General features: G+C 49.2%; 1 protein-coding gene across 10 annotated transcripts in view; it reads right to left on the minus strand.

The window, feature by feature from the left end:
• Positions 1-633: 633 nt before the first annotated feature.
• Positions 634-24,796, minus strand: part of Pou2f2 (POU class 2 homeobox 2) — a 35,802-nt gene continuing 11,639 nt past the window's right edge. The window contains exons 5-15 of one of the 10 annotated variants that reach the window (XM_074057269.1): positions 24,135-24,251; positions 23,615-23,905; positions 10,188-10,293; positions 10,003-10,094; positions 6,448-6,609; positions 6,186-6,327; positions 5,952-6,100; positions 5,699-5,875; positions 4,093-4,159; positions 2,505-2,706; positions 634-2,384 (exon numbers count right to left, since the gene is read on the minus strand). In XM_074057269.1, coding sequence (XP_073913370.1) covers positions 1,706-2,384; positions 2,505-2,706; positions 4,093-4,159; positions 5,699-5,875; positions 5,952-6,100; positions 6,186-6,327; positions 6,448-6,609; positions 10,003-10,094; positions 10,188-10,293; positions 23,615-23,905; positions 24,135-24,251 — 2,184 coding nt within the window. In that variant the 3' untranslated portion in view covers positions 634-1,705. Of the gene's footprint in view, positions 2,385-2,504; positions 2,707-4,092; positions 4,160-5,698; positions 5,876-5,951; positions 6,101-6,185; positions 6,328-6,447; positions 6,610-10,002; positions 10,095-10,187; positions 10,294-23,614; positions 23,906-24,134; positions 24,318-24,796 lie in introns of all 10 variants that reach the window. The other 9 variants (XM_074057271.1, XM_074057270.1, XM_074057267.1 and 6 more) reach the window with 9 other exon arrangements.

Below are 24,796 nucleotides of genomic sequence, written 5' to 3' on the forward strand. Positions count from 1 at the left end.
CGACGTCCATGAGGTATTTGTGAAGAGAAAGAAACATCCATCCTTCCATCCGCCTTAGGGACCAAGGACCTGGACCACTGTGCAGGGCTTGGCTCCACCTCGCGGTTCCTTCTTATTCTTGAGGAGTCCTTGTCTTCTTTCCCTTAATATATGTATATATTTATATATATATATCTATAAATTCTTTTTTTCTAGTTTTTAATTTATTGTTTGTTTGGTTTTCTGTTTTGTTTTTTGTTTTTGTTTTTTGGTTCAAAACTCTGTTGGCCTCCATGATAGCAGGAGGGCAAGGTGGCTCCCAGCAGTGTCTCTCCTCTGTCCATCGCTGAGATGTGATGAGGCCATCAGGACTGGGCAAACACAGGGTCCAGCCAAGACTTGCGGAGATCTCATGGGAGTGGTGGCCACCACAGCCTCCTCTAGGATGGGGACCGCTGGTCATGGCACTGTCCCCGCCACATGGACCCTGATGGGGATGCCATCTGGAGGAACCCACCACTGGGGTGCATGCGTGTGTGCGTGGGGGTGGGGGAAGAGGCATCTGCCAGTGTCAGAGGGACACAGGGTGGGTGGAGCGAGGCGACTTATCTTTTTTGGTTTCTGGTTAATGTCAAAGAACGTGAAGGATCCCACGGATAGGCACTGGAATATGAATTTTTTTTTTTTTTTTTTTTTTTAGGGAAACTGACAGACAGGATGGAAAGAAAGACAACTCGAATGCCCTCACCTCATCCCCTTTTGCCTGAAATGTCCACCTTCCCATAAGCTGGGGCGGAGGTAGTTTCCAGAGCAGAAGAGGGTGACAGGATTGAGAGGGACTTATGAGAGCTGGAACTTGGCAAATTGGCCTAGCCCACCCTTCAAAGAGAAAAGGGAGAAGTACAGGGAGTGAAAAGTCAACCTAGGCCTGCCCCTGAACTCTCCCTGCTGGGGGGAGGGAAGAGGTTAAAGCAAGATCCCTGCCCAGGTAGGGAGAGCTAGGGGCCAGGGGGGAGGGAGACACATGGTAGGGACACATTCTGTTGAGCACAACGCTAAAAATTCTGTACATCCTTTGGATGAAGCTACTGAATATTTGGTGTAAGGTTGTTCAGGCCCTTTTTCTTTCACCTTCTGGAAAAGAACATTTGGCAGGTGGCTCTGGGCCCTGGGGCCTTCAGTCCCAGGCTATGCCCTGTCTCCACTGGCCCAGGACAGGGGCTGGGGCCAGCAGGTGGGCACATTCTCTTTTTCCTTCTCTGCCTCCCACTGAGGGAGGCAAGGTTGGGGGTTGGCCCCACAGCCAGGGCTCTGCAGCATGAGGTCCAACCTGCCGGAAGCTGCTCTGCTCCTGGCTGGGGTTCTTATTTGGTGTCGTAGCCGTGAGGGTGAGAACTCTGAGGACTGGCTCGCAACTGGTTTTTGGTTTGTTTGATTTTGTGAGGGATTCTTTTGTTTGCTTGGTTTTGGTTTTTTGGTTTGTTTTCTTCTCTGGTTCCTTTGGGGCAGCTGGTTTCTGTTGTGATTATTTTTGGTTTTTTGTTGGTTAGTTTCTTCCTTTTTTTTTTTTTTTTGGTTGAATTTTTGGTCTTTCCTCCCTTGTCACTCCTGCTCCAAGGACCCACTGCACTGCATACCCCCACTACTGACCTCCTGGCCCTCTTCCCAGGCAGAAGACTGAGGTGGGGGGGGGTCAGAGGAGTGGGAGGGGAGGCATGGCAGGCCCTCACTCAGGCTTGGACCCTGCCTCGGGTCCCCCTGGGCCTCCAGGGGTCTGTGCTGCTGCCTCACTGCAAGTGGAGGAGGAGGAGGAAGATGAAGAGGATGAGGAGAGGCCAGGAGACTTGCTGGAGATGGAGGCCGCCACGGCCGCAGCTGCTGCTGAGACCAGGCCCACACCTGGCGGGGCGCTGAGCAGGGGCAGCCCAGCGTGGTTCAAGAAGAGCGGCGAAGTCACCAGGCCAGGGCTCCCTGGGGCTGCGCTGGCCGCCCCCAGCACCAGGTTCCCGCTGCCATCAAGGCTGGTAAGGGGCAGGGTTCCACCAGAGGCCAGGGCTGGTGGGGAGAGAGAGAGGCTGGGCTGGGGACACACCAGGCTGGGTGACCTTTGCCTCCCCGTTTCCTGCCTGAGTGCCTCCCGTTGGTCTCCCCGTTTGTACCACTGACCCCGGTCAGCACCCCTCACACCTTCCCCAGAAGTGAGATGGGGATGAAGAGGCGAGCGATGCAGTGAGCAGGGGCGGGATGGCATGGCTGGAGCAGCAATGAGGGGGCTCAAGGCCCTGGGGGGCAGGACTGGTGGCGATGGGAGTGACATGAGGCAGCACGCACCTTGGATAGTGGCCAAAGGGTTGTTGCTCATGAGGGCTGGACTCAGCCCGGAGCTCAACCCCACCATTGTGCTTCTGCAAGAGCAAAGCAGACGCATTAGCGGCGACAGGGGGGTGGGGGGACCACAGTAGACCAGCGTGCAGCTCCCCACCCTGAAGGAAAGCAGCAGTGACCTCCTGCAGCTGCACACTTACCCCGTGCTGGGGCTCAGGCCCGACAAGCCGATAGCAGAGTGGCTGCCTTGAGGGCTGGGGTTTGTGCTGTTGGTGGTGGCCGGGGGTGGGGGAGTAACAGAGGGGATGGAATTGAGGGGGGGTGCGGCTCCGCCCCCACCCCCACCCCCTCCAGCTGTCCGGCTGGGGTGGAGTGTCCCCACAGCTGAGGATAAGGTAGTAACTGCCAGAGAGAGAGACAGAGAGATGGTGTCTTCAGCTTCCACTCATCCCCCATGGGAGAAGCTGTGGTCAGCTCCTGCCTGTCACCCTGCCAACTCACTCAGCAGGACCCAGACCTTCCTGCCCCCTTCCCAGACAGACAGCAGCCACAATAATCGCAGTAATAACCACTGCCACCTATTGAACCTGTGTCCTGGGCCAGGCATGCATTGGCTCTCGGCATACCATGTCCTGAACCACTCTGACATGTACAAGAAATGGGGTGCCCAGGAGACACAGCCTACGGCTCCCTCTAGGAGCCAGAGATTTGGCATGGGGTGCAGGCAAGGCAGGAAGGGCTGAGGGCCAGACTGCCCTGTCTAGGACAGAGATTTCCAACTAGTCCCAGCTGAGCCCTGGGGTGAGTGCCTTAGCCTCTCTGGCCTTCAGTTCCTCCATCCAGAAAATGGGGATAATAATAATCAGGTCTATCTTATTAATTATTAATATAATTATAATATATTTATTTATAAATTTATTAAATAAATTTATATTTATTAAATATAATAATTATTATAAATGCATATGAGAATTAAGTCAGATAATGTAGTCTATAAAAAGCTTGGAATAGTGCCAGGATCCCTCTACTACTTTACAAATCTCCACTTAATATATTCATTTCTTAACCTGACAGGGCAATATGGCACTTGTTTTACATCCTTCTTTTGAGTGGGGCTGGTACTGGGATTTGAACTCAGGGCCTTGTGCTTTGCTAGGTAAGTGCTCTACACTTGAGCCATGCCCTCAGCCCTTTTGGCTTCAGTTTGCTTTTGATAGGGTCTCATGCTTTTGCCTGGGCCAGCCTCAGACCTTGAGCCTCCTACCTCCGCCTCCCAAGTAGTTGAGATTACAGGCATGGCCACCATGCCCAGCTCATTTTTTTAAACATTGCTGGGGATGAAACCCACAGTCTAGGCAAACTACTACTGAGCTTCATCCACAGCTCCTTATATCTATATACTTATGCATATATCTTCTGTATGTATTATACAATCATGATAATTTTATAAAAACTGAGGCTCACAGAGGTACATACAGAAACTTCTCAAGTTCACATGGCTTATAAACAACAGAGGCAAGGGGGAAAAAAACCAAGTGTGTCACCTTTTAGCAACCCCATGCTTTTCTCACAGGAAATCACAGAGCAGATTAGAGCCCACAGCGCTGGCAAAGGAGCAGGGCCTGCCCTTTGCCCTCTGCCCTCTGCCCTCTGTCTTTCATATGCCCTTACCACCCTGAGACTCAGCCTTGAGGCCCATGTCCACCCAGAACCACTGAAAAACCTCAGACTGCAGCCCATGCAGTGTCCCCCCAGTTCCCTCACTGTCTGCTGCCCCCCACCTCTGACCTGTTGTGCTCAGACTGCTGGAAGCTTGGGACAATGGTAGGGTCCCTGCACCCCCTTGGGGTGTGACCTGGGGAGAGAAGAAAGGAAGTACAGTTAAGCCCATCTCCCAGCAACCCCTATGAAACCCCCTATATACGCAGTCTCCACCCCCCTGGGCCTAGGATCATATATGGAAAGAGGGGGCTTTGGGTACAATGCCACCTTTGTGTCATGTTGGGCCCTTTCCATTGTATCTTTCCTCACATTTGTCCTAGGTGATCCTGGACCACAAGCAGGACTCATTCTCAGTTGAGCGGGTTCCTACCTCTCTTCTGACACTAGCTAGCCTGACTGAAGTCCTTGCTGTGCTGGGTCCTGTTTGCAATGACTGGACTTGAAAAGCAGCTGCTCCTGCTGCCCTTGCCCATGCCTACTTAAGAGGGGATGGCAAGGCAAGAGAAGCTGTTCAGTGTTATCCATGCAAAGAATAAGTGTGTGTGTGTGTGTGTGTGTGTGTGTGTGTGTGTGTGTGTATAAACCGATGCAAATCCTTGCACGAGATGGGTGGGAAGTCATATCACTTGACTTTCTGGGATTATCCACAGGCCTCCTTTGTGGCCTCCCTGCCTCCAGACTCACCCTTCCATCAGCCCTGAAGCCTGACTGAATTTGACTCTGTTTCTCCCTGGCTCAGAATCTCACCTTAGTTCCTCATTGCCTGTGGTTCAAATTCAAACGACTTTTCATGAAAGTTTGGGTGTCTGCCCCTGCCCCTCCCCCACCTCCACCCTATTCACATACATGGCAGCTCCAACCACACTAACATGAACTGGAGTCCATCCAAATACACTTGGCACACCACACCCTGGTGTCTAGGTCTTTGCATACACTGTGCCTTTCATCTGGGAGGCCCTTCTCTTCCTTCATATGGAAGCTAACTCTCTCTTGTTCTGTATTACTCAGCTCAGAGGGTCCCCCCTACTCCACACTCCTGGGGGTGAGGGCCTCCTCCCTAAACATCACAGCCCTTTCCATGAATGGAAATAAAGGATTTTCCAGTCATGTCTAATACTGAGTGTGCCTGTGTGTGGCTGTGGTCCTGCGAATACTCCATGGATCTAATGATGCCCCTGCAAGGTAAGTAAGTGCCTCTCCCTGCCTGTGTGGGTATGAACCTGCATATCCCTACCTGGATCATGTCCTAGACATCAGTATCCATCCCCATGTGGCTAGTTCCTTGTGATAACTGTCTGGCTATGTCACTGTGTATCTGTAGGTGCTTGTAGCCCCCACATGAGACCATAGTTCAAGACAGGCATGGTGGTACCCATCAGTAATCCCAGCACTAGGGAGGCTGAGGCAGGAGGATTTCGAGTTCAAGGCCAGTCTGGGTTACAGAGTGAGTTCAAGGCCAGCCTAAGCTACATAGGGAAACCCTGTATCAAAACAACAAACAAACAAAAAACCAGCCAACAGTTCCCCCCGAAAACTGTGTGTCCCTGTGTGACTGTGCTTCATATATGACAGCCCACCCTCTAGACAGGCCTCTGTTCTAGGCTCTGTGGACAATCAGATAGGTTTGCTTTACACAGGTGCTTGCGGGGGTCCCCCCCAGGGCTGTCGGTACCAGGTGAGGGCTGTAGCTGGCCGGCTTCCCTGGGCTGGGCAACATGGGAGCCGCGCTGCAGGGGTTGATGCGTTTCTCCTTTTGGCGTCGGTTGCAGAACCAGACGCGGATCACCTCCTTTTCCATGTGCAGCTGCTCGGCGATCAGCAGGATCTCCTCTGAGGTAGGCTTCTGGTTCTGCAGGCAGAAGCTCTTTAGCCTGGGCCCTTCCTCCGGCTGCCCCTCCGGGCCGCCCTCGAGGGTGGGGCCTCACCGCTAGAAAACTCTTCTCTAAGGCGAAGCGGACGTTTGTCTCTATGCTGGTCCTCTTCTTGCGTCTCCGGCCGGGCAGCCCGTCGAAACCCATGCTGGGGCTGCTCAGCTGGTTGGGGCTGGGCAGGCTTGAGTCCACAGACATAGTCTCTGCGCCCGGGAAGAGACGTGGGCGTGAGAGCTCGCCTCGGGGGCCGCCGGCCGCCCCCTCCCGAGAGCCTCAGCCCAGGCCCACCTGCATCGTTGAGCCACTTCTCCAGGAGGGGCTTGAGTTTGCACATGTTCTTGAAGCTCAGATTGAGGGCCTCGAAGCGGGAAATGGTCGTCTGGCTGAAGTCGTTGCCATAGAGTTTGCCCATGGCCAGGCCCACGTCACCCTGATTCAGTGGGGCAGGGACCCGGCAAAGGTCAGGGCGGGGCCCTCCGCCAGCGGGCCACGCCCCCACAGTCCATCGACTGGTCCCACCCCTCGCCCCGCCCCCAGGGTGGCCCCAGACCTGCGTGAAGCCCAGCTTGATGCGGCGTTGCTTGAAGGTGCGGGCAAACTGCTCCAGCTCTTCCAGATCACTGGGCTCCTCGGGGTGGGATGGTGGTTCCAAGCATTTGGGGGGCTGCGGGTGTGAGAGGTGCGGATCGGGCAGCGTGGGGCGGGTCACGGCCTGGTGGGGCGGGCAGGTGGATGGGATGCAGGGCGGAGGACCAGGATGGGGCTCAGGGATGACTGCACGGTCCCTGCTCCCTCCCTTCGGTCCAGCTGCTTCCTGCAGACTCTCCCTCCACATTCATCGTCAATACCGTTAAAGGTTTAACTGCTACCTCACATGGATCTTGTAATTGCCTGGAACTCTGCACTGTCCCTTCCGGCCTACAGCCTCTCTGCCTGAGAACCTGTGCTACGGGATTGCTGGCTAGCCCGGGGTAAGTGTCTTAACTTCCCTGGGCTCACTTCCTCCTGGAAGCCATCATTGCTGCTCTGCCTGCCCACTGGGTTGTTGGAAGAATCAGGTTAAAAATAACTGGGTTGTTCAAACCCATAGGCATAGAGTGAACCCTAATTTTCCAACTGTGAACTTCAGGTTGGAGGTGTGGCTCAAGCAATAGCGTTCCTGCCTAGCAAGCTGGAAGCCCTGAATTCAAACCGCAGCACCATCAAAACAAACAAAATGAACAAAAGTCATAAACTTCGGTAAGATGATGCAGCAGCACAGGTGCAGGGACCAACATGTGCGCCACTGGGATTGAAGGTGTTGATCACGGAAGAGGATGTGCATGTGGGGGCAGGGAGCAGATGGGATCTCTCTATCTTCCATTCCGTTTTGCTAAAACTGCACCAAAAAACTTAAGTCTTGGGCTGGGCACACTGGCTTATGTGTGTAATCCAGCTTCTTGGGAGGCGGAGGTCAGGATTGCAGTTTGAGACCAGCCCTGGCAAAAGGTTATGGAAAACTCCATCTCAACCAATAGCTGGGTGAGGTGGCACCTGCCTGCCATCCCAACTGCCTGGGAAGCTTAAGTAGGAAGGTCTTGGTGAGGCTTGCAGGAGGAAAAATTCACACTATCCCAAAAATAACTAAAGCAGAATGGAATGGGAACATGGTTCAAGTGTTAGAATGCCTGTCTAACAAGCAAAAGGGCCAAGTTCAAACTCCAATATCATACACACAAAAAAATTAAGTCTTAAAAAATGAGTAGTTTGAGTCAGGCGCCAGTGGCTCACGACATCAGCCCAGGCAAATAGTTTGTGAGACCCTCATCTCTAAAATAACCAGAGCAAAATGGACTGCAAGTATGGCTCAAGCGGTAGAGCACCTGCTTCACGAGCATGAACCCTTGATTTCAAAAACAGTTCCACCAAAATATAGGAGAAAAAAAGTAGTTTGCAAATAAAGCAAATGCATAAAAAAGAGAGTGAACAATTAGGGGAATGGAGAAAGAAGCAGCAGGTCTATCTGAAATGCTTCACTGCCCTAAAAATAAAAGGTCTGAAGCAGGTGGTCAGTGCCCATTATTTTTGACCCAAAACCTAGGGCCAGATGTGTTTTGGAAATGAGAGGTTTTCAGATTTTTAGGAAGCCCACCCAAGGCATATATCCTAAAGAATGTGAGCCCCTCCACATGGTCAAGGTATCACCTTGTAATCAGTCACAGTAGCAGTTTTGGAGCAGTAAGAACAGCATACGAAGAGGAGTAAGGAAAAGTTATACACTGCCCCATGTCAGGCAGGGAAGCTTTTGCAGCCAAATGAGTTCTGGTGGCAACATCACAAGAACACCCTGACTTTCAGAGCTTTTTGCATTTCAGCACTGCAGCTAAGACCTGTACTTACTGGTTTCTATAGTTTTCAGTCTTTTTCTTTTCTTCCTTCCTTTTTTTTTTTTTTGGTGGACTGGGGTTGGAACTCAGGGCCTCACACGTGCTCTTACCACTTAAGCCATTCTGCCAACCCAGTCTTTTTCTTTTTTCTTTTTTCTTTCTGGTGGTACTGGGTTTTGAAATCAGGCTTGCTAGACAGGCGCTCTATCACTTGAACCACTTGTTTAGCCCTTTTTATTTTAATTGTTTTATTTGTTTATTTGTGTGTGTGTGTGTGTGTGTGTGTGTGTGTGTGTGGCACTGGGGTTTGAACTCAGGGCCTTCACCTTGAGCCACTACACCAGTCCTTTTTTGTGATGGGTTTTTTCAAGATAAGGTCTCGAGAACTACTTGCCTGGGCTGGCTTTGAGCCATGATCCTCCTGATCTCTGCCTCCTGAGTTGCTAGGATTACAGGCATGAGCCACCGGCACCCAGCTTATTTTAGTTATTTTTCAGACAAGGTCTCACCCTTTTACTCAAGATCCTCCTATCTTTGCCTTCTGCCTCCTAAGTAGCAAAGATTACAGGCATGAGCCACCCTACCTGGTCCAAAACTTTTCAGTTTTTCTGAAATAGTTCTTATTTCTTTTCATTTTTGGTGCTGGGGATTAAACCCAAGTCCTCAAGCACACTAAGCTACTCCACCACTGAACAACTCCACCCAGCTCTTATAGGTTTTTTTGAAAGGGCTATAAAATCGTTCGGGAAAAAAACTGTGAAATACATCAAGGGTTGTGAAAGATTCTTAGTAAGGCCTAGAATGCAAGCAGCAAACTGAAAGACCTTGGGGTCCTGGCAAGAGGATGCTGAGGTGAGCTGGAGAGATGGTACCCTTCCTAGAAAGCCACTGCTCACTGCCACCACGCGTCATGTGGACATAGAGCCAGTCTTGCCAGATCTTCTGGTTTGTGAAGAGAAGCTGGAAGTCTGGTGCTCTCTGGGAATTAAGTTGATAAAAGCCACATAAAACACATCTGTGCTACTTGAGAGGTAGAAATAGGATCATGGTTCAATGCCAGGCCAGGCCAAAGGGCCATATCCTATGTTAAATAACAAGCTTGGTGTGGTGGTCATGCCTGTAATCCCAGGTATGAGGGAATCTACTGGTGGCCTGGGCAAAAATTCATTTCAGACATTATCTGAAAAATAACTAAAACAAAAAAGGCCGGGGAGATGGCTCAAGTGGTAGAGGTCTTTCCTTGCAAGCACAAGACCCCAAGTTCAAACCCCAGTACTGCCAGAGGGAAAGGGGCACAAAAACCCCCATCTGTGGGCCCTTTTCAGTCTCTGGTCTGGGAAATGGACATGAATGAGCATCAACAGATGTCTTGCTCAGAAAATGCTGTAGCTGCAGTGCTGAAAGAGACTGAGGTACTCCTAAACTACAGGGTTGCAACCCCATGAAATGTCTCATTTTTGTGCAGATGTACATTTGGGGTTTGGGGGATCTGGTCTCTTTCATCAGATTCTCAAAGGAGTCCATGGGCGTGGAAGAGTTAAGAGCCACTTAACTCTGGTTGGCTCCCCTCATTCTACACAGGCCGAGAGCTGACCTTGGCTCCCACAGCCAATCAGTGGCAGAGTAGGGCTGGGTCCCAGGTCCCAACTACTTTGCTTGGCCTGGGTGGCTGTGGAGTGGTCCAATGGAGAGGGGCCTTCCCTCCCCACACACCACCCCCATTCACTCAGCCCGCTCACCTGTGTGGGAAGCCCAGCCCGGGGCTGGGAGGTCAGAAGAGCTCCCTGGGTTTGCTGAGGTAGCTGGAATAGATTTGGCGTTGGTAGCAGGCCTGAGGAGATAAGAAGAAACACACAAGGTGAGTGGGGAAGGGAGAGGTGGGTGAAGATGGAGAGGCATCAGGGAGCCATCGTGGGGGTCTTACCTGGCTGACTCTGCTGGGCCTGTGGCAGCAGGAACTGAGCAGGTGGCTGGAGGTGGTGGCCTGGCACAAGCACCAGCTGCTGGAGCTGGAGAAGCTGCTGTATGTCCTGGCAGGAGGGGTGGACAGAAAGACAGCCTGAATTCAGGCCAGGTTTCTTCCTCTGTATCTCCCCAGCCTAGAGGGTATGAACACAGGGACCAGGCAGCCTGGCATTGCACAGCGAGCCAGGCTCTGAACGGCACCCTGAACTGAGGGCACCCAGGGGCTTCCTTCCACAATGGGGCACCAGAAAGTTCTATCTGGGCAACCCCAGGAGGGCTTGCTCTTCGTTTGCTTTTTCCTTCCTGCTCAAATATTTGCCTTGTCTTACATTCCCACAGAACAAATAGACTTGTTTTAAATGTAAACCAGGCCAAGTCTTCCCTCTTTTTAAAACGCTCCTGAGGCAAATAATGTGCTGTCTGGAATTAGTGTTAAAATACTCTAGCAAATAGTGGGTGTGTAAATTGGCAGGACCACTTTGGGAAACTGTCTGACACTGTTGTAGTTTGAAAAAAGGAACTGTTTTGAGTCCTAACTCCCAGAACCCTAGTGTGTGAATTCACTGGGAAAATGGGTCTTTTCAGATGGTCAAGTTAAAGTGAGGTCACTAGGGTGGGCTGGGATCCATGATGGCTGATGGTCTCATCAAAAGGGCAAATTTGAACACCGAGACAGACAGGGGAGATGAGAAAAGACAGTGGAAGATGACCATCAACAAGCCAAGGAGGCTCTAACACCCCCAGTGTTAGAGCACTTGCCTACTATGTGCAAGACTCTGGGTTCAATCCCCAGTACTGCAAAAACAAACAACAAAAACAAGCCAAGGAGAGTTCTGGAACAGATCCTTCCTCAGAAGCGACCAACCCACCAACACCTTGATTTCAGACTTCTGGCATCCAGAACTGCAAGATTGTAAGTATCTATTGTTTAAGCCCCTCAGTTTGGCATTCTTTGTTACAGCAGCCTGAAAAACTGACATAGGCACTATCTACTGAATTTAAGCCTACACCTGCCTTAGGAGTCAGCAATTCCACTGCTGGGTCTAAACCACCATAAATGGGTATGCCTACAAGGCACGTTGGAGAATGTATGTGCAGACCATCTGAAATAGCCAATACCTGAAGTCAGCCCAAGCGCCCCTTGGCAATGGATGGGTAAGGACCCTCTGAGTGAAGGAATGCTGAAGCAGAGAGAACCAGCCACCTACAATCTATAGTCACATGCAACTATGTAAACCTGTCAAAGACACTAGTCTCCACAGAGAATTTCCTGTATGATTCTATTTATGTTCCATTTGCACATTAGAAGCTTGGGGGTCTTCTGGATAACAGTTAAGTGGGTGTACTCAGGGAGTATTCATTGAGCTGAATACTTATCATTTACACACTTTTCTGTATTTCTAGACCTGTGTGTGTGTGTGTGTGTGTGTGTGTGTGTGTGTGTGTGTGTGACTGGGGTTTGAACTCAGGGCTTCACGCTTGCAAAGCAGGTGCTCTACCACTTGAGCCACTCCACCAGCCCAATTCTGTATTTCATATATATAGATAGATAGATAGATAGATGGATAGATATAGATATAGATATTTGGTAGTACTGGGCATTGAACTCAGGGTCTTGCACTGCAAGGCAAGGGCTCTACCACTTTTGCTTTCTTTAGTTTTGTTTTTCATGTAGGGTGTCAAGCTTTTGCCGGGGCCAGTCTCAGACTGAGATTCTCCTATCTGTGGCCTCCACATAGCTGGAGTCACAGGCATGCACCACCATGCCCAGCTTAATAAAAATATCTTCAAGGGGAATGAGGCAAGGAAAAAAAGAAAGCTTTCCCCCCCAAAAAATGAGGCATATATATGAAATCCTACTTGCCAGTAAGTCTGGCAAAATGTTGATATCTGCTGAGCTAAATGAAAGGTATGTGGGGTTCACTATATCATTCTACTTTTATGTTTGAACATTTCCAAAAGGAAAAGAAAAACCTGAACAGGTAGCACATGCCTGTTATTCCAGAGCTCTGGAGGCTGAGGCAGGAAGATCATGAGTTTGAGGCCAGCCTGGGCTGCATAACGAGATTCTGTATCAAAAAAAGAAAACCTCCCTTATACACCCAGATATACATCACAACACAACAATTCAATCACATCTTCTCACCTGGCCCTTTCTACTGAGGCCTGTGCTGGTTTCCCTGACCTCAACTCCTTCTGCTCTCTCCCTCACTGGCTATGCCTCAGCCATCTAAACTTTTTCTGTTTTTTCAAGTACACCAAGCTTATTCCTGCCTCAGGGACTTTACATGTGCTGTTCCCTGTATAGGCAGTTCTAGTTCTTACACAAACTGTCCTCCTCAGAGAAGCCCTCTTTGACACTTAATTTTAGCCAGCCATCACCTTCCTTCATCATTCCCCTTTCATCTTTGTAAGATACCACATTTCAAGGCATGGCACTTTGTTTCCTCCTTCGTGGTGCACCACCCTGGCTGGAATGCTGGCTGCATGAGAGTGATCTTGACTCAGTCAGCACCTAGAACAGTGCCTAGCAACCAGTAGGTTCTTTGCATGTATGTATTGTGGACCAAGACTAATATTCATTTACTTTGCAAAAAAAGTAAAAGTAACTTTCTTTTGGTGGTATTGAGGTTTTAACTCAGGGTCACATGCTTGTTAGGAAGCTCTCTATGACTTGAGCCACAGCTCCAGTTCCTCCCCCCACTTTTTTGCTTTAATTATTTCTCAGGTAGGTTGTTGCATTTTTGGCTGGCTGGCTTTGAACTGTGAAGTAGCTGGGAATATAAGCGTGAGCCACCACACCAGACCTTCTTTGCAAATTTCATGTATACACAGTCGAAAGCCATAAAATGTTATTTTCAATTCTTTCCTTCTTGGAAATTGGTGTGGGGGGGTTGTGATACATGCCCCTCAATTTCTCTCAGTACTATTATTATGCTGAAGACCAATTTAATGTCCTAGGAAGGGAACTAACTGGGAAGAAATATAGGTAACTTGACAGAAAAGGCTCAACTTCTCTAATATATAATGAGCAATTATAAATCCGTTAGAAAAATAAAAATAAAACCTGGTACAGCTAGGTCTGGAGTGTTCTCAGCAAAGGAAACACAAACAGTTCGATATGAAAATCCATTCAGATCACTCACAATGAGTTTAAAGAACCACGACTATAAAAAGATACTATTTTTACCCCTTAGGTTAGCAATGATAAAAACAGTGTGACACACTGATGAGACTGTGGAGAGACAAACACCTTGCGCATTGCTGGGGAGGGATAGTTTGAGAACATCTATCAAAATTATAAAAATTAGGCTGGTGGAATGGCTCAAGCAGTAGAGTGCTTGCCTAGCAAGTGTGAGGTCCTGAGTTCAAATCCCAGTACCACCTACACCACCAAAAAAAAAAAAAGAATTCCATAGTTATTAAGTATGGTGATTAGAAAAAAAATTACAGTACCATTCATTTGCTTATTTTTTAGACAGAGTCTTCCAATGTATTTCAGACTGGCCTCAAACTCATGATCCTCTTGCCTCAACCTCCCAAGGGCTGGAATTATATGTGTGTCTCACCCTACCTTCAGCCATTCCAGTGCTAAAAATTTATTTTACTACCATCCTGACTTATTTGTTGAGGTGGGGTCTTGCTAACTTTTTGCTCAGACTAGCCTCAAACCATGATCCTCTTGATCTCAGCCTTCCACGCAGCTGGGATTACAGGTGTGTACCACTATAACGGGCTTCTTTTTCTTTCAAAGATCCTGCAATCTGTATACTCTTCAGACCCCACAAGAGGACCACCCTGCTCTGTGCTGCACTTCTCACAGGGTGTCACATTTTCTGATGTGGGTTCTTCCTCAGCTAGACTGAGCTTCTAACAGTTAAAGGCATGTCTTTCTCTTCATGTATCTCTAATCCTTAACAGAGTCTGGGAAGCCCCTACTAAAGTGCCTACTGAGTTGAGTCAAGTGATTAAGACCAGAAATACAGTTCTGTAGCTAGTATTTCTCTGATTCGCTATGATCCTTAGTGTGTTCATTAAAACATTTGTTGGAGCTGGATGTCATGGCTCATACCTGTAATCCTGGCTACTCAGGAGATAGAGACAGGAGGATATTGGTCCAAGGCCATCTCAGGCAAGAGCATGAGACCCTATCTGAAAAACAAACTAAAGCAAAAAGGGCTTGGTATGTGGCTCAAATGGTACAGCATGAGCCTAGCAAGCATGAGACCCTGAATTCAAATTCTAGTACCATCAAAAAAAAAAATTGTAAACTCATGTTTCTCCCTAGCAGGACTCTCAGTGAAAAGTCCCCTTCTCCACCCCCCAAATCCTAAAAGAGAAGTGTCTTTTCATTCTGAACTATCAGGAAAAGAAAGGATGAAGGAGGGGAAAAGTGCCTTCCAGATTGCATAAAGTCTTATAGTGAGAGGTCCAGATGAAAAACATTTAACCACAGCCCCATCTAGCTGCTCAGAGCAAGACTCAGGGGTCAGCCTTCCCTTCCTCTCCCCCATCCATCCAACCCCTTCTCACTTCCAATTAGCTTCCTCTATTTCTCTTCCTCTCCACTGTCACGGTCCTGTTCCAAGCCATGGGTCATCTGTCCTGGACAACCCATTCTCCTTGAGCACTCACGGGAGTGTCTAATACAATGGAGTTTTGAACTTTTTTATGCTGTGATTTTTCTTTTGGTATCCGGCATCCTGTCATGCCTTTCTCAGAATTAAACACATACACATGTGCACACACACACACACAAACCCAGCAAGCTGAGCACCGCGGCATGTGCTTATAGTCCCAGCATTCAGGAAACTGAAGCAGAAGGATGCTTGAGCCTATGAGTTTGAGACCAGCCTGGGCCACAAAGTGAGATCCCATGTAAAAAAGAAAAATAAAACGTGAGATAAAATACTTAGAATTTCAAATGAAAGCAATTACATTGAAATACAGTCATCAAACATATTTCAAACTGTGATATAGTAATCTGTGAGCTTCTTTATTACTACAGTAAATAACAAGATCCACAGCTTTGACGATGACTGTAATTCCAAAATAGTGAGGAGTGAAAACAAAATTTTGAGACCTGCAATAACTAGAACAGAATATAAAAACTTCTGTGCATTCTACTGGTGACCAAGTCTGTGTTCTACTAATATAATTGTGTCCTGTTGCCTATATTCATAGTAGAAGGAAACACTATGTTTGCTGCTAGAGGGTAATAAAAATTGAGACCTATTTTTTTTTCCATCCAAGTTCAGGACTCCAAAAGGAGTCCCCATCTTGGGGCTTTTGCTATTCTTCTTTTCAGATGTACACACCCCTCCTCATCATTCATGGCTTTAGCAAATGCCCCTCCCCTGGTCACCTGTCCTGATAAGGGGTCTTCCTTTTCATCTGTTACTCTCTATGGCTTCCCCCCCCCCTTTTTTTTTTTGCAGTACTGGGGATTGAACCCAGGGCTTCTCAAATGCTAGACAAGTGCTCTACCACTTGATCCACGCCTCCAGCCCTCTTCTTTTTATTTTGTTTTTGAGACAGGTTCTTGCTAACTTTGCCCAGGCTGGCCTCTAACTCGTGATCTTCCTGCTTCCACATCTGGAGTACTATGATTACAGGTGTGTACCACCACAGCTGGCTACATCCCACTCTCTTCTTTCCCTCATTGCAATTTTCTGCTTCCTGTTTATCTCTCCAACTACCTCATATGCATGAGCTTGGCCTCGCCCAGAAAGATGCCTTGGCATGACAAAGGTGTCCTTTGCTGACAGGAGGAGGAGGGGGAGGGGAAGAGTGGGTAGGGGAGGAGGAGGGGAAGAAAGAAAAGAAAAAGGAAAAGGAAAGAAAAGAAAAGAAAGGAAGATGCTGAGTGAATGGTTCAGGATTGGGGTTAACCGGTAGGAGGCCCCATTTCTCCACATTCTAGAGACTGCAAGGCTGTCTGAAGCCACTAGGGGCATTAGATCAGAATCAAAAGGTTACAGCAAGAGATTGGGGCGGAGGGGGGGCTGGCCAGCATATTTCCTGGATCAACTTCTTTGTCCCTAACCTGTGAGGAAAACCAGCTCAGAGAGTTAGCACACTTCATTAAAGCTGAGAAGGGAAGGGACTCAGTCTTGCTTGCTGCTGTTCTGGTCACCCGCCATTGCCAGTACATGCACCTAACAGGCAATCAATAATATTTCTTTTCTTTTTTATTTTTTTGGCAGCACTAGGGTTTGAATTCAGGGTCTCACGCATGCTAAGTAGGCACTCTAGCACTTGAGCCATTCTATTACCAGCCTTGTTTTGTGTAGGGTATTTTTAAGATAGGGTCTTGCAAACTATTTGCCTGAACCAACTTCAAACCTTGATCCTCCTGATCTCTGCCTCCTGAGTAACTAAGAGTACAGGCTTAAGCCACTGGCACCTGGCTTCAATCAATAAAATTTCAATGAATGAGTGAGACAGAACCCCAGGACAATCTGGCTATGCTTTGCTGCCACTAGGACTTTAGCCACAGAAAGATATAAGGTTTGACATATGGGTGAACTGGGTAGGGGGAGTAATTGATCACTCTCCTGGGGGAAGAGGAAGCCCTAAGAATGAACTTGAGGAGGCCTGAGTTCCAGAGCTGGCCAGCTGCAACTCAGCCCAGGTGCCATGCCTTACTCCAGTGCACAGGGCAAAAGGTCCCTGCCCCCCTCAAGGAACCTCACGACCATGACTTGAATGGCACTGCAGGTGAGCTGACACTCATTTGCCATGTCTAAAATGGCATATGGTGCTGGGCACCAATGGCTCACACCTATAATCCTAGCCACTCAGGAGGCAGAGATCAGGAGGATCTTGAAGTCAGCTCAGACAAATAGTTCGTGAGAACCTATCTCCAAAATACTCAACACACACATAAAAAAAAGGGCTGGCAGAGTGACTCAAATGGTAGAGTGCTGGCCTAGCAAGCGTGAGGCCCTGAGTTCAAACCCCAGTACCATCAAAATAATAATAATAAAATAAGTAACAAATGGTGGCCAGTTCTGGAACCCCATTCTAAGACATGAACAGCCTCAAATTAAGTCCAGACTGAAGCAATCAAGAGGGGTGGGATCTGGGGACCATATAAATCATATTGTGATTGACTGTGTTCTAACTGAGAATAGATGGGGAGATAGGGACCAGGCAACACTGGCCAGTGGGTACAAAGTTTTGGAATAAAGGTTTGGCAGCATGGTTCAAAAGGTAGAGTGCCTGCCAAGACCTTGAGTTCAAACCCCACTACCACCAAAAACAATTTTGTTTTAAATTTATTTTTAAAAGGAGGAATTAGAAGCCAGTGTGGTAGTACACACTTGTAACCCCAGCACTCAGGAGGCTGAGGCAGAAAGATCATGAGTTTGAGTCCAATCTGGGCTACAAAGTGAGGCTCTGTCTCAAAAAACCAAAAGGAGACAGGCACCAGTGGCTCACGCATATAGTCCTAGCTACTTGGGAGGCAGAGATATGAAGGATCACAGTTTGAGGCCAGCCCAGGCAACAAGAGTGAGAACCTATCTCAAAAACACCCAATATAGAAAGAGCTGGAGGAGTGGCTCAAGTGGTAGAGCACCTGCCTAGCGAGTGTGAGGCCCTCAGTTCAAACCCCAGTGCTGCCAAAAAAAAGAGGGTTGGAGGCTCAGCTCAAGTGATAGAGCATCTGCACAGCAAGCGTGAAGCCCTGACTTCAACCCCAAGTAATGTACCCCCCCAAAAGACGGAATAAGTTCTGTCATTCAGTTGATTGCATAGCACAGTGTCTATAGTTAATAACAATGTATTGCCTATTTCAAAATAGTTAAAAGAGGACTATTTTTTTTAAGGGAGGAGTGCTGGGGATGGATGTGCAGGGCCTCATGCATGCTAGGCAAGCACTAAACCCCAACTTATACCCTTAGCCCAAAGAAATGGTTTTAAATGTTATCAACACAGAAATAAATGTTGAGGTGATGGCTATGATAAGTAGCTTGATACAATATATTCACTGATCAAAACATAACATTTTATCTCATAAATAGATACAATAATGACTTGTCAATTAAAAATCAGATTTATGGACAGAACGTATAGCTCAGTGGTACAGCACTTGCTTAGCATGTTCCCTACGCCACACAATAAGAGTTTTAAAAAGATTTTAAAAATGGAGAACAGGCATGTGGGTACTGAGCAGTGTTGGCCTGTCTTGGATGGTAGGGAGCACCTGTCATGGGAGCCACCTGGGTAGAAATCTACCAGGCAGAACAGTGCTGGAGGCGTTCCTACATCGGCAGGAGGTTAGACTAGCAGAGTACAAGGGTCCCTGCCATCTTGGAAATTCGGGGGCTTGAGTCTTGGGCCTCTTGCCTGCTTCTTGCTGTGTGACCTGGGAGAAGGGAAGTTCTCTTTTGGGCTTCACCACCTTAACTGTCCAAGGTGGTGATAGTGTCTTGGAAAGACCCTGGCTTTGGAGTCACTGCACTGAGTCATTTCTTTCTCATGGTGCAGTTTCTTATCTATGAAATGGAGACACGGTGTTTAATTCTTTGCTGAGTTGCTCTGAGACCTAAGGACTATTCTCAATCAGAGAGCACTTTGTGGTACAGGGAATGGAACCCAGGGCTTTGCACATGCACTGTACCACTTAAGCTATGCCCTCAGCCCCTTTGTACATGTATCTTGTTTTTGAGATGGGCCCTTGCTAACTTTGCCCAGGCTGGCCTTGAACTTGCCATCCTCTTGTCTCTGTTTCCAGAGCAGCTGGGATTATAGACATGCGCCACCACTCCAGCTTCAGAGAGCACTTTGGAAATTGCAACATAATACCTCAAACACAAGCTCTGGATGTCACTGCCCCTTCATGCCTCCCTACTCCACTGAGAGCTCTCAAAGACACAAACCACACCTGGCTACTGAATTCGCCAATCCACACAAAAGCTGCAGCCACGTCCCCACCACATCACCCTTCTGACAGAAGCCACCCTCATTTCCCACCTGTGTGCCTACAAGAACTTCCTACTGGCTCTTCAGTTCTGTTACCAGCTCCTTCAGTTGATCCTCCCCAACAGCCGCCTGCTCCCCTGCTTAACCACCTCCCAACAGGGCTGGGGTGTGGCTCAGTGGTAGATGCATACTTGCCTAGTATGCATCCATCCCCAGTCCCTAGAAAACAACAACAAAACCCAATAGCCTCCCATCAAACTTGGAATACTTTTTGAGTTGAGTTGCCTGCCTCTCCCTTACTTCCTATGTGCCTCCCTTTGCCCATGCTGCTCCAGCCATACCTCATCCTTCTTGCCTTGAACATGTCAAGCTGGTTTCTACCTCCGTACCTTTGCATTTGCTGTTCCTTCTTCCTGAAATGCTTTTCCTCCAGCTTCTTTCATGACTGACTCATTCAGTCCTCTGCTCTCAAAGGCCAGCTTCTTAGTGAAACCTTTCCTAACCACCCATTAAAAGGGGCCCCTCCCTTTCCGACACTGCCCTGTTTCATTTTCTGCATTACACTTACTCTGAAACTGTCTTTTTGCTGGCTTGTGTCTTTGTTTACTGTCTGTCTCCCTAAGAGGGCATATGGTCCCCAAGGGCAGCCACCTCTGCCTTGTTCACAGTTGACCGTGAATAAGTGCCTGGCATACAAAAGGGGCTTGATAAGTGCCAGTTGAATGAGTAACTGTAGTGTGATTGTCACTTTACTAGGAGAAGCTCTAAATGGGAGACAGGGCAGTGTCCAGTGTGCTATTGACTCTGCACTCCATCCCTTGTCATATGGAGCCCAGGAAGTCCTGACTACTGGGGCAGAATGGCATGAAACGGAGAACCATTCAACAAGGAGAAAACCTGCATATGGATGTACTTCTGCCTTATACTAAAATTTCAGGACAACACACAACTGCAAGTCCCCAACCCAGGAATCAGTAGGAGGGACTGTACAGCCCAGACACTGCAAGGCTCTGTGCATGCACTGACCACACACCTCCGGGTCTGGCACTACTGCCCCTTCTTCAAGCAACAAGACCTATCTCTTCCCTCTGGGGACTTGCCTTCCCACCATGTTCAGATCACCAGGCCCAGGTGGGGCTGCCTCTGCTTTCTCAGGGGCTCAGCACTGACTCAAACCTTGCAAAGGATGTGTTTGATTCACCTGTGCAGACACATATCACATTCCTTGTCCCAGGCTCCACCACACCCACTGGGTGTCTCTGGAAACCTGTATTCACTGGGCCCTGCCAGCCGAAAAGATTTTGTTAAACTTCATTTTCTGTGGCCTTATTAGGAAAATGTGGATTCTTTCTCTACTCTCCAAACACAAAAGGATGCTTTAACAGTTAATGTTAAGTTTTCAATCAATGCCAATCCGTACCCAAGACATTCTGAAATATTCCCCTGGAGAGATACTTTCCCTTTCTGTGATTGAAAAATAGCAACAAAGCATCCCTCACTGATTCTGTAAACACCCATGCAGCCCCCTCAGTAGAAGTGCCTAGCATTGGGAAAATTATCTAGCTGTATCATAATTATCCCTTCATCTGTACAAGCTTGGAAACTGCAGGGAATGAGCCTCCCAAACTGTCTAACCAGCATTAAGGGCATCTCTTCATACTTTATGTAATTTTAAAGAGCTAGGGTTTGTGAGTGGTTTTGTTTGTTTTGTTTTGCAGTGCTGGAGATCAAACCTAGGGCCTTTGCACTTTGAACAAACACTCTACCACTAAGTCACCCACACACACACCATTTTCACTTTTAGTTTGTTTTTGGAGAGGGTCTTTTTTGTTTGTTTGTTTTTTCTTTTTCTTTCTTTCTTTTTTGGTGGTACTAGGGTTTGAACTCAGGGCCTCACACTTGCTAGGCAGGCACTCTATCACTTGAACCACTCCGCCAGCCCAAAGAGGGTCTTTAAAGATAGGTCTTTTGCCCAGGGCTGGCCCTGGACCACAATCCTCCTATCTATATCTCCTGAGTAGCTGGGATTACAGGTGTACTCCACCTTGCCTGGACTATTCTGGGCTTCTTAGTATTTTTCAAATGAAGCACTTCCTAGTGGCTCATTGATGTATCTGTTTCACTACAAGTGGGTAAAGCCAGCCCCCGGGGTGGTGGGCTCAAGGATGGCTGTGCCTATTTCTAAATTTTCAGCTTCCTGCCAGGGCCTAGCACACAGGAGGCTGGGGGAGTGTTTGTGAAATGGATCAGGCAGAGAGCTGAGCAGACAAGGGATGTGGAAGAGGAGGACAGGCAGCTGAAGAGGGGCTTAAGCCAAGGGTTGGCCTGGAAAGTTACAGCAGTGGGCAGCTAGGGCTGGAATAGCTTCCCCTGGGCTCTACATGTTGTCAGCCCACAGGAGGTACAGAATAAGCTGGTGTTGAGGAAATGAGGCCACAGAGCACTCAGCTCCTGAGAAAGAATTCCCAGAAAACATACCTGGTCCAGCTTTGCACTTGCTGAGAATTACAGGGAAAGATCAGAGTTGAGTGCACTGGGGAAGGAAGAGAGAAAGGAAAGGGTGGCAGGGAGAAGTTCAAGGAGAGCTAGGCATCAGGTCCTGGGTGGACAACTGGTGGCAGAGGGTTGGCCTATTGCCGGGGACCTGGAGGAGCCTGGGGTGGTCTGAGGGGTGCACGGAGCGAGGAGCACCTGCTGCTTATAGGATGATGGTCTGGCCAGTGCTGCTCCAGGCTCCCTGCTCCTCCTCCTTCTTTTAGTCTTTGTTCTCACAGGCACATTCAGACACTACTGGAGAAAGGGAAATGCACATAGACTTCCTGGAGGCAAGCCGAATGATGAAGAAGAACTGTCCCGGTAAAGAAAGGGAGCAACTCCAGGCAAAAAGAACAGGAAGCAAGGCCACAGGCACCAGCAAGAAGCCCCAAGCCACTGGTGTTGCTCAGTAAAGGGCCGTGTGGCTATAACGCAAATGAAACACCTGCTGCTGGAGTCTCTGGTGGCCCAGATGGGAGGGGCTGGAAACCATTTCCCGTGAAGGACAGCTAAAGGTAGCAGCCATGGGCCATGTGGTTAGAGCCCTGGGCTACCAGGTCATCTCTGCCACTCCTGCTCACAGTGTGACTGAGGCATGTCACCTTGCCACTGGGAGTCTCTTGGGTTCAGACGTTATCCTTGGCCACAGTGTCTGGTATAAAGACAGCATGTGGAAGGCTATAGTTATTATTGCTGTGGTGAGCCAGGGACCGGGTCACTGTTTGGAAGACCCACCATGGAACAGAGCAACCAGGTTGTGGAGTGTTTCTGCAGAACCAGGCCTAGTGGCAGACCATTCTAAGGTGGGGATCAGCTCACTGTTCAGGAGAGTCTCAGATAGGAGCATGGATAATGGAGTAGGCCTGTCTGGAGGGGTGGACTCCCCCTTCATAGACAGTACCTGCCTTAGGAAGTATGAGGAAAGATGACGCATGGAGTGAGAGAACAGCGGTGAAATACTAAGCTAGGGAAAGTTAGCAATTTCTTTGCTGCAGGATTTCTCAGGATTTCACCATCTTAGAATGCATCACAGACTCAGATGTTTGCCAATCCAGACAAACAGGGTTGAGCTAAGAGAGTGTGCCTGCTAGAAGGTGGGGGGGTCCTTTTCAGCTCCTACTATGTGTAGGGGGGGAAGAGAGAAAGAAAAAGAGAGAGGGAGAGGGAGGGGACAGAGAGAGAGAAGGAAGGAAGGAAGGGATTTGGTTACAGAGACAGACAAAAGAAGACCGTGTGATGATAGAGGCCAAGGTCAGCATGATCTGTGTCCATCCATGGAGCATCAAGGATTGCCTGCAACACCAGATGGGGCAGGGAGGGAGTCTCCCCTAGAGCCTTCAGAAAGACTGTGGCCCTGTTGACACCTTGATCTTGGGCTTGTGGCCTGAGACAATACATTTCTGTTGTTTTAAGCCACTCAGTTGGCACTTATTATGGCAGTCCTGAGAAACTAACACAGCCACTAGTTCACCACTCAGTGTACATGTGAAACTCCAGAATGGGGAGAGAGGATGCAGTATTTCCTAATACATAGAACACGGACCTCTTTTCTGAAAAAGCATATTGTTGGATGAACCAGGATGTGGGGTTCTAATTCTGACTCAGGCTTTCTTTGGTGCCTACACAGGTACAGGGTGACTCCTGGTTTCCTCACCTATAAATTGAGGATAATGCTATTCTGAGCCCGAGGGAGATGCACAGAAAGCACCCAGCCTGGCATTCCATCAGGTGGGGACTAATGTGAGATTCTCTTCCTTGTGAACCTTACTTTACCTATCTGAAGACAGGATGGGAACCTCTCCCCAGGCATCCTGGGGCTGGTGATCAGAAGGGTTCATGAGGACAGTCAGCCCCCTCCTGCACACTCACTGCTTCTGCATGTCCTTTGCAGCAGGGAGTGTGGTCCCAGGTAGCCACCCTTACCTGTGCTGTGAGCTGGATGGGTTGGGACAAGGTGAGCTGTGGGGTCCCTGGGGGCTGGCTGGCAGGCTGTGGTTGTGGCAGGTCACCTCCCCCAGAGGAGGCTGGGGGCTGCGAGGTGGAGGAGGAGGCAGAAGAGGAGGAGGAAGAGGTGGTGGAGGAGGAGGCGGCGGCAGCAGCAGCAGCGGCATTGGCGGCAGCGGCGGCACTGGACTGCTGCACGGCGGCGGCCAGGAGCTGGGCCTGGGCCTGCTGCAGAAGGAGCTGCTGCTGAGCTGGCATCAATGCTGTGAGCTGTGGGGGCAGCGGACGGGTGGGCAGAGGGCCGAGAGCAGAGAAGGCAGAGAGGGGTTAGAGCCTAAGCCAAGCAGGTTAGGGTAAAGTCTTCCCGGAGGACAGAGGAGAGCAAGAGGCAGGCATGAGAGAGTAGCCACGGCCTTGGTGGGACTCCCCATCCATGAGTCCTGCAATAGAAGGGAGGTGGCTGGTTTGTGTCCCGCCCCCATCCTTCCCCAGTACTTACCCCAGCTAGCTGGCTGCCCGTCAGCATGAGCTGGGCCTGGGGCAGATGTGGCTGAGCCGGCTGGGGGGGTGGGGGTGCTGCTGGGGCTGAGTCACCACTGGGGTCTTCAGCCTTGATCTGAGGGGGAGAGAGGCAGGGTCCGGGACCCCAGAATGTTAAGTGGAGGCCAGAGAGAATGCCCACCTGTGAACCAAAGAAAGGGCACAGTGTGGCAATGGCTGGCGCAGGAGGAGTGAACTGGAGGATGGAGGTGAGACCATGGGTTGAGGCCTCTGACCCCTCCTCTGGCCTCAGTTTCCTCATCAGTCAGATCAGGCTAACACACCAGATGTGCCCAAATTCCCTCCAGGAGAGGTCATCTTTGCAGAGCACATTTCTCCTTCTGGATATCAGTTTCCCCACCTGTAAAATGGGAAATTGTGCCACTGGGAGGCTGGGAGGGCAAATGGGGGGGGGGTGGTTCTGGGTCTCACACCTCTCCTTTGTATCAGTTGAAGATGCACCTCTTATTTGTCCAATGGAGTAAGACCTTGTTGGAAGGAAGGGTCTTATGGACCACTTAGAACCTGGGCCACAAACTCAAATGGTTATGAAGACAAGCAGACAGTACAAACGGGAGACATGGGTGAGGGTGGGCGGGGGTAGGCTGGAGAGAACATGCC

This window comes from Castor canadensis, chromosome 16 (assembly GCF_047511655.1).
Source record: "Castor canadensis chromosome 16, mCasCan1.hap1v2, whole genome shotgun sequence".
Lineage (NCBI taxonomy): Eukaryota > Metazoa > Chordata > Mammalia > Rodentia > Castoridae > Castor > Castor canadensis.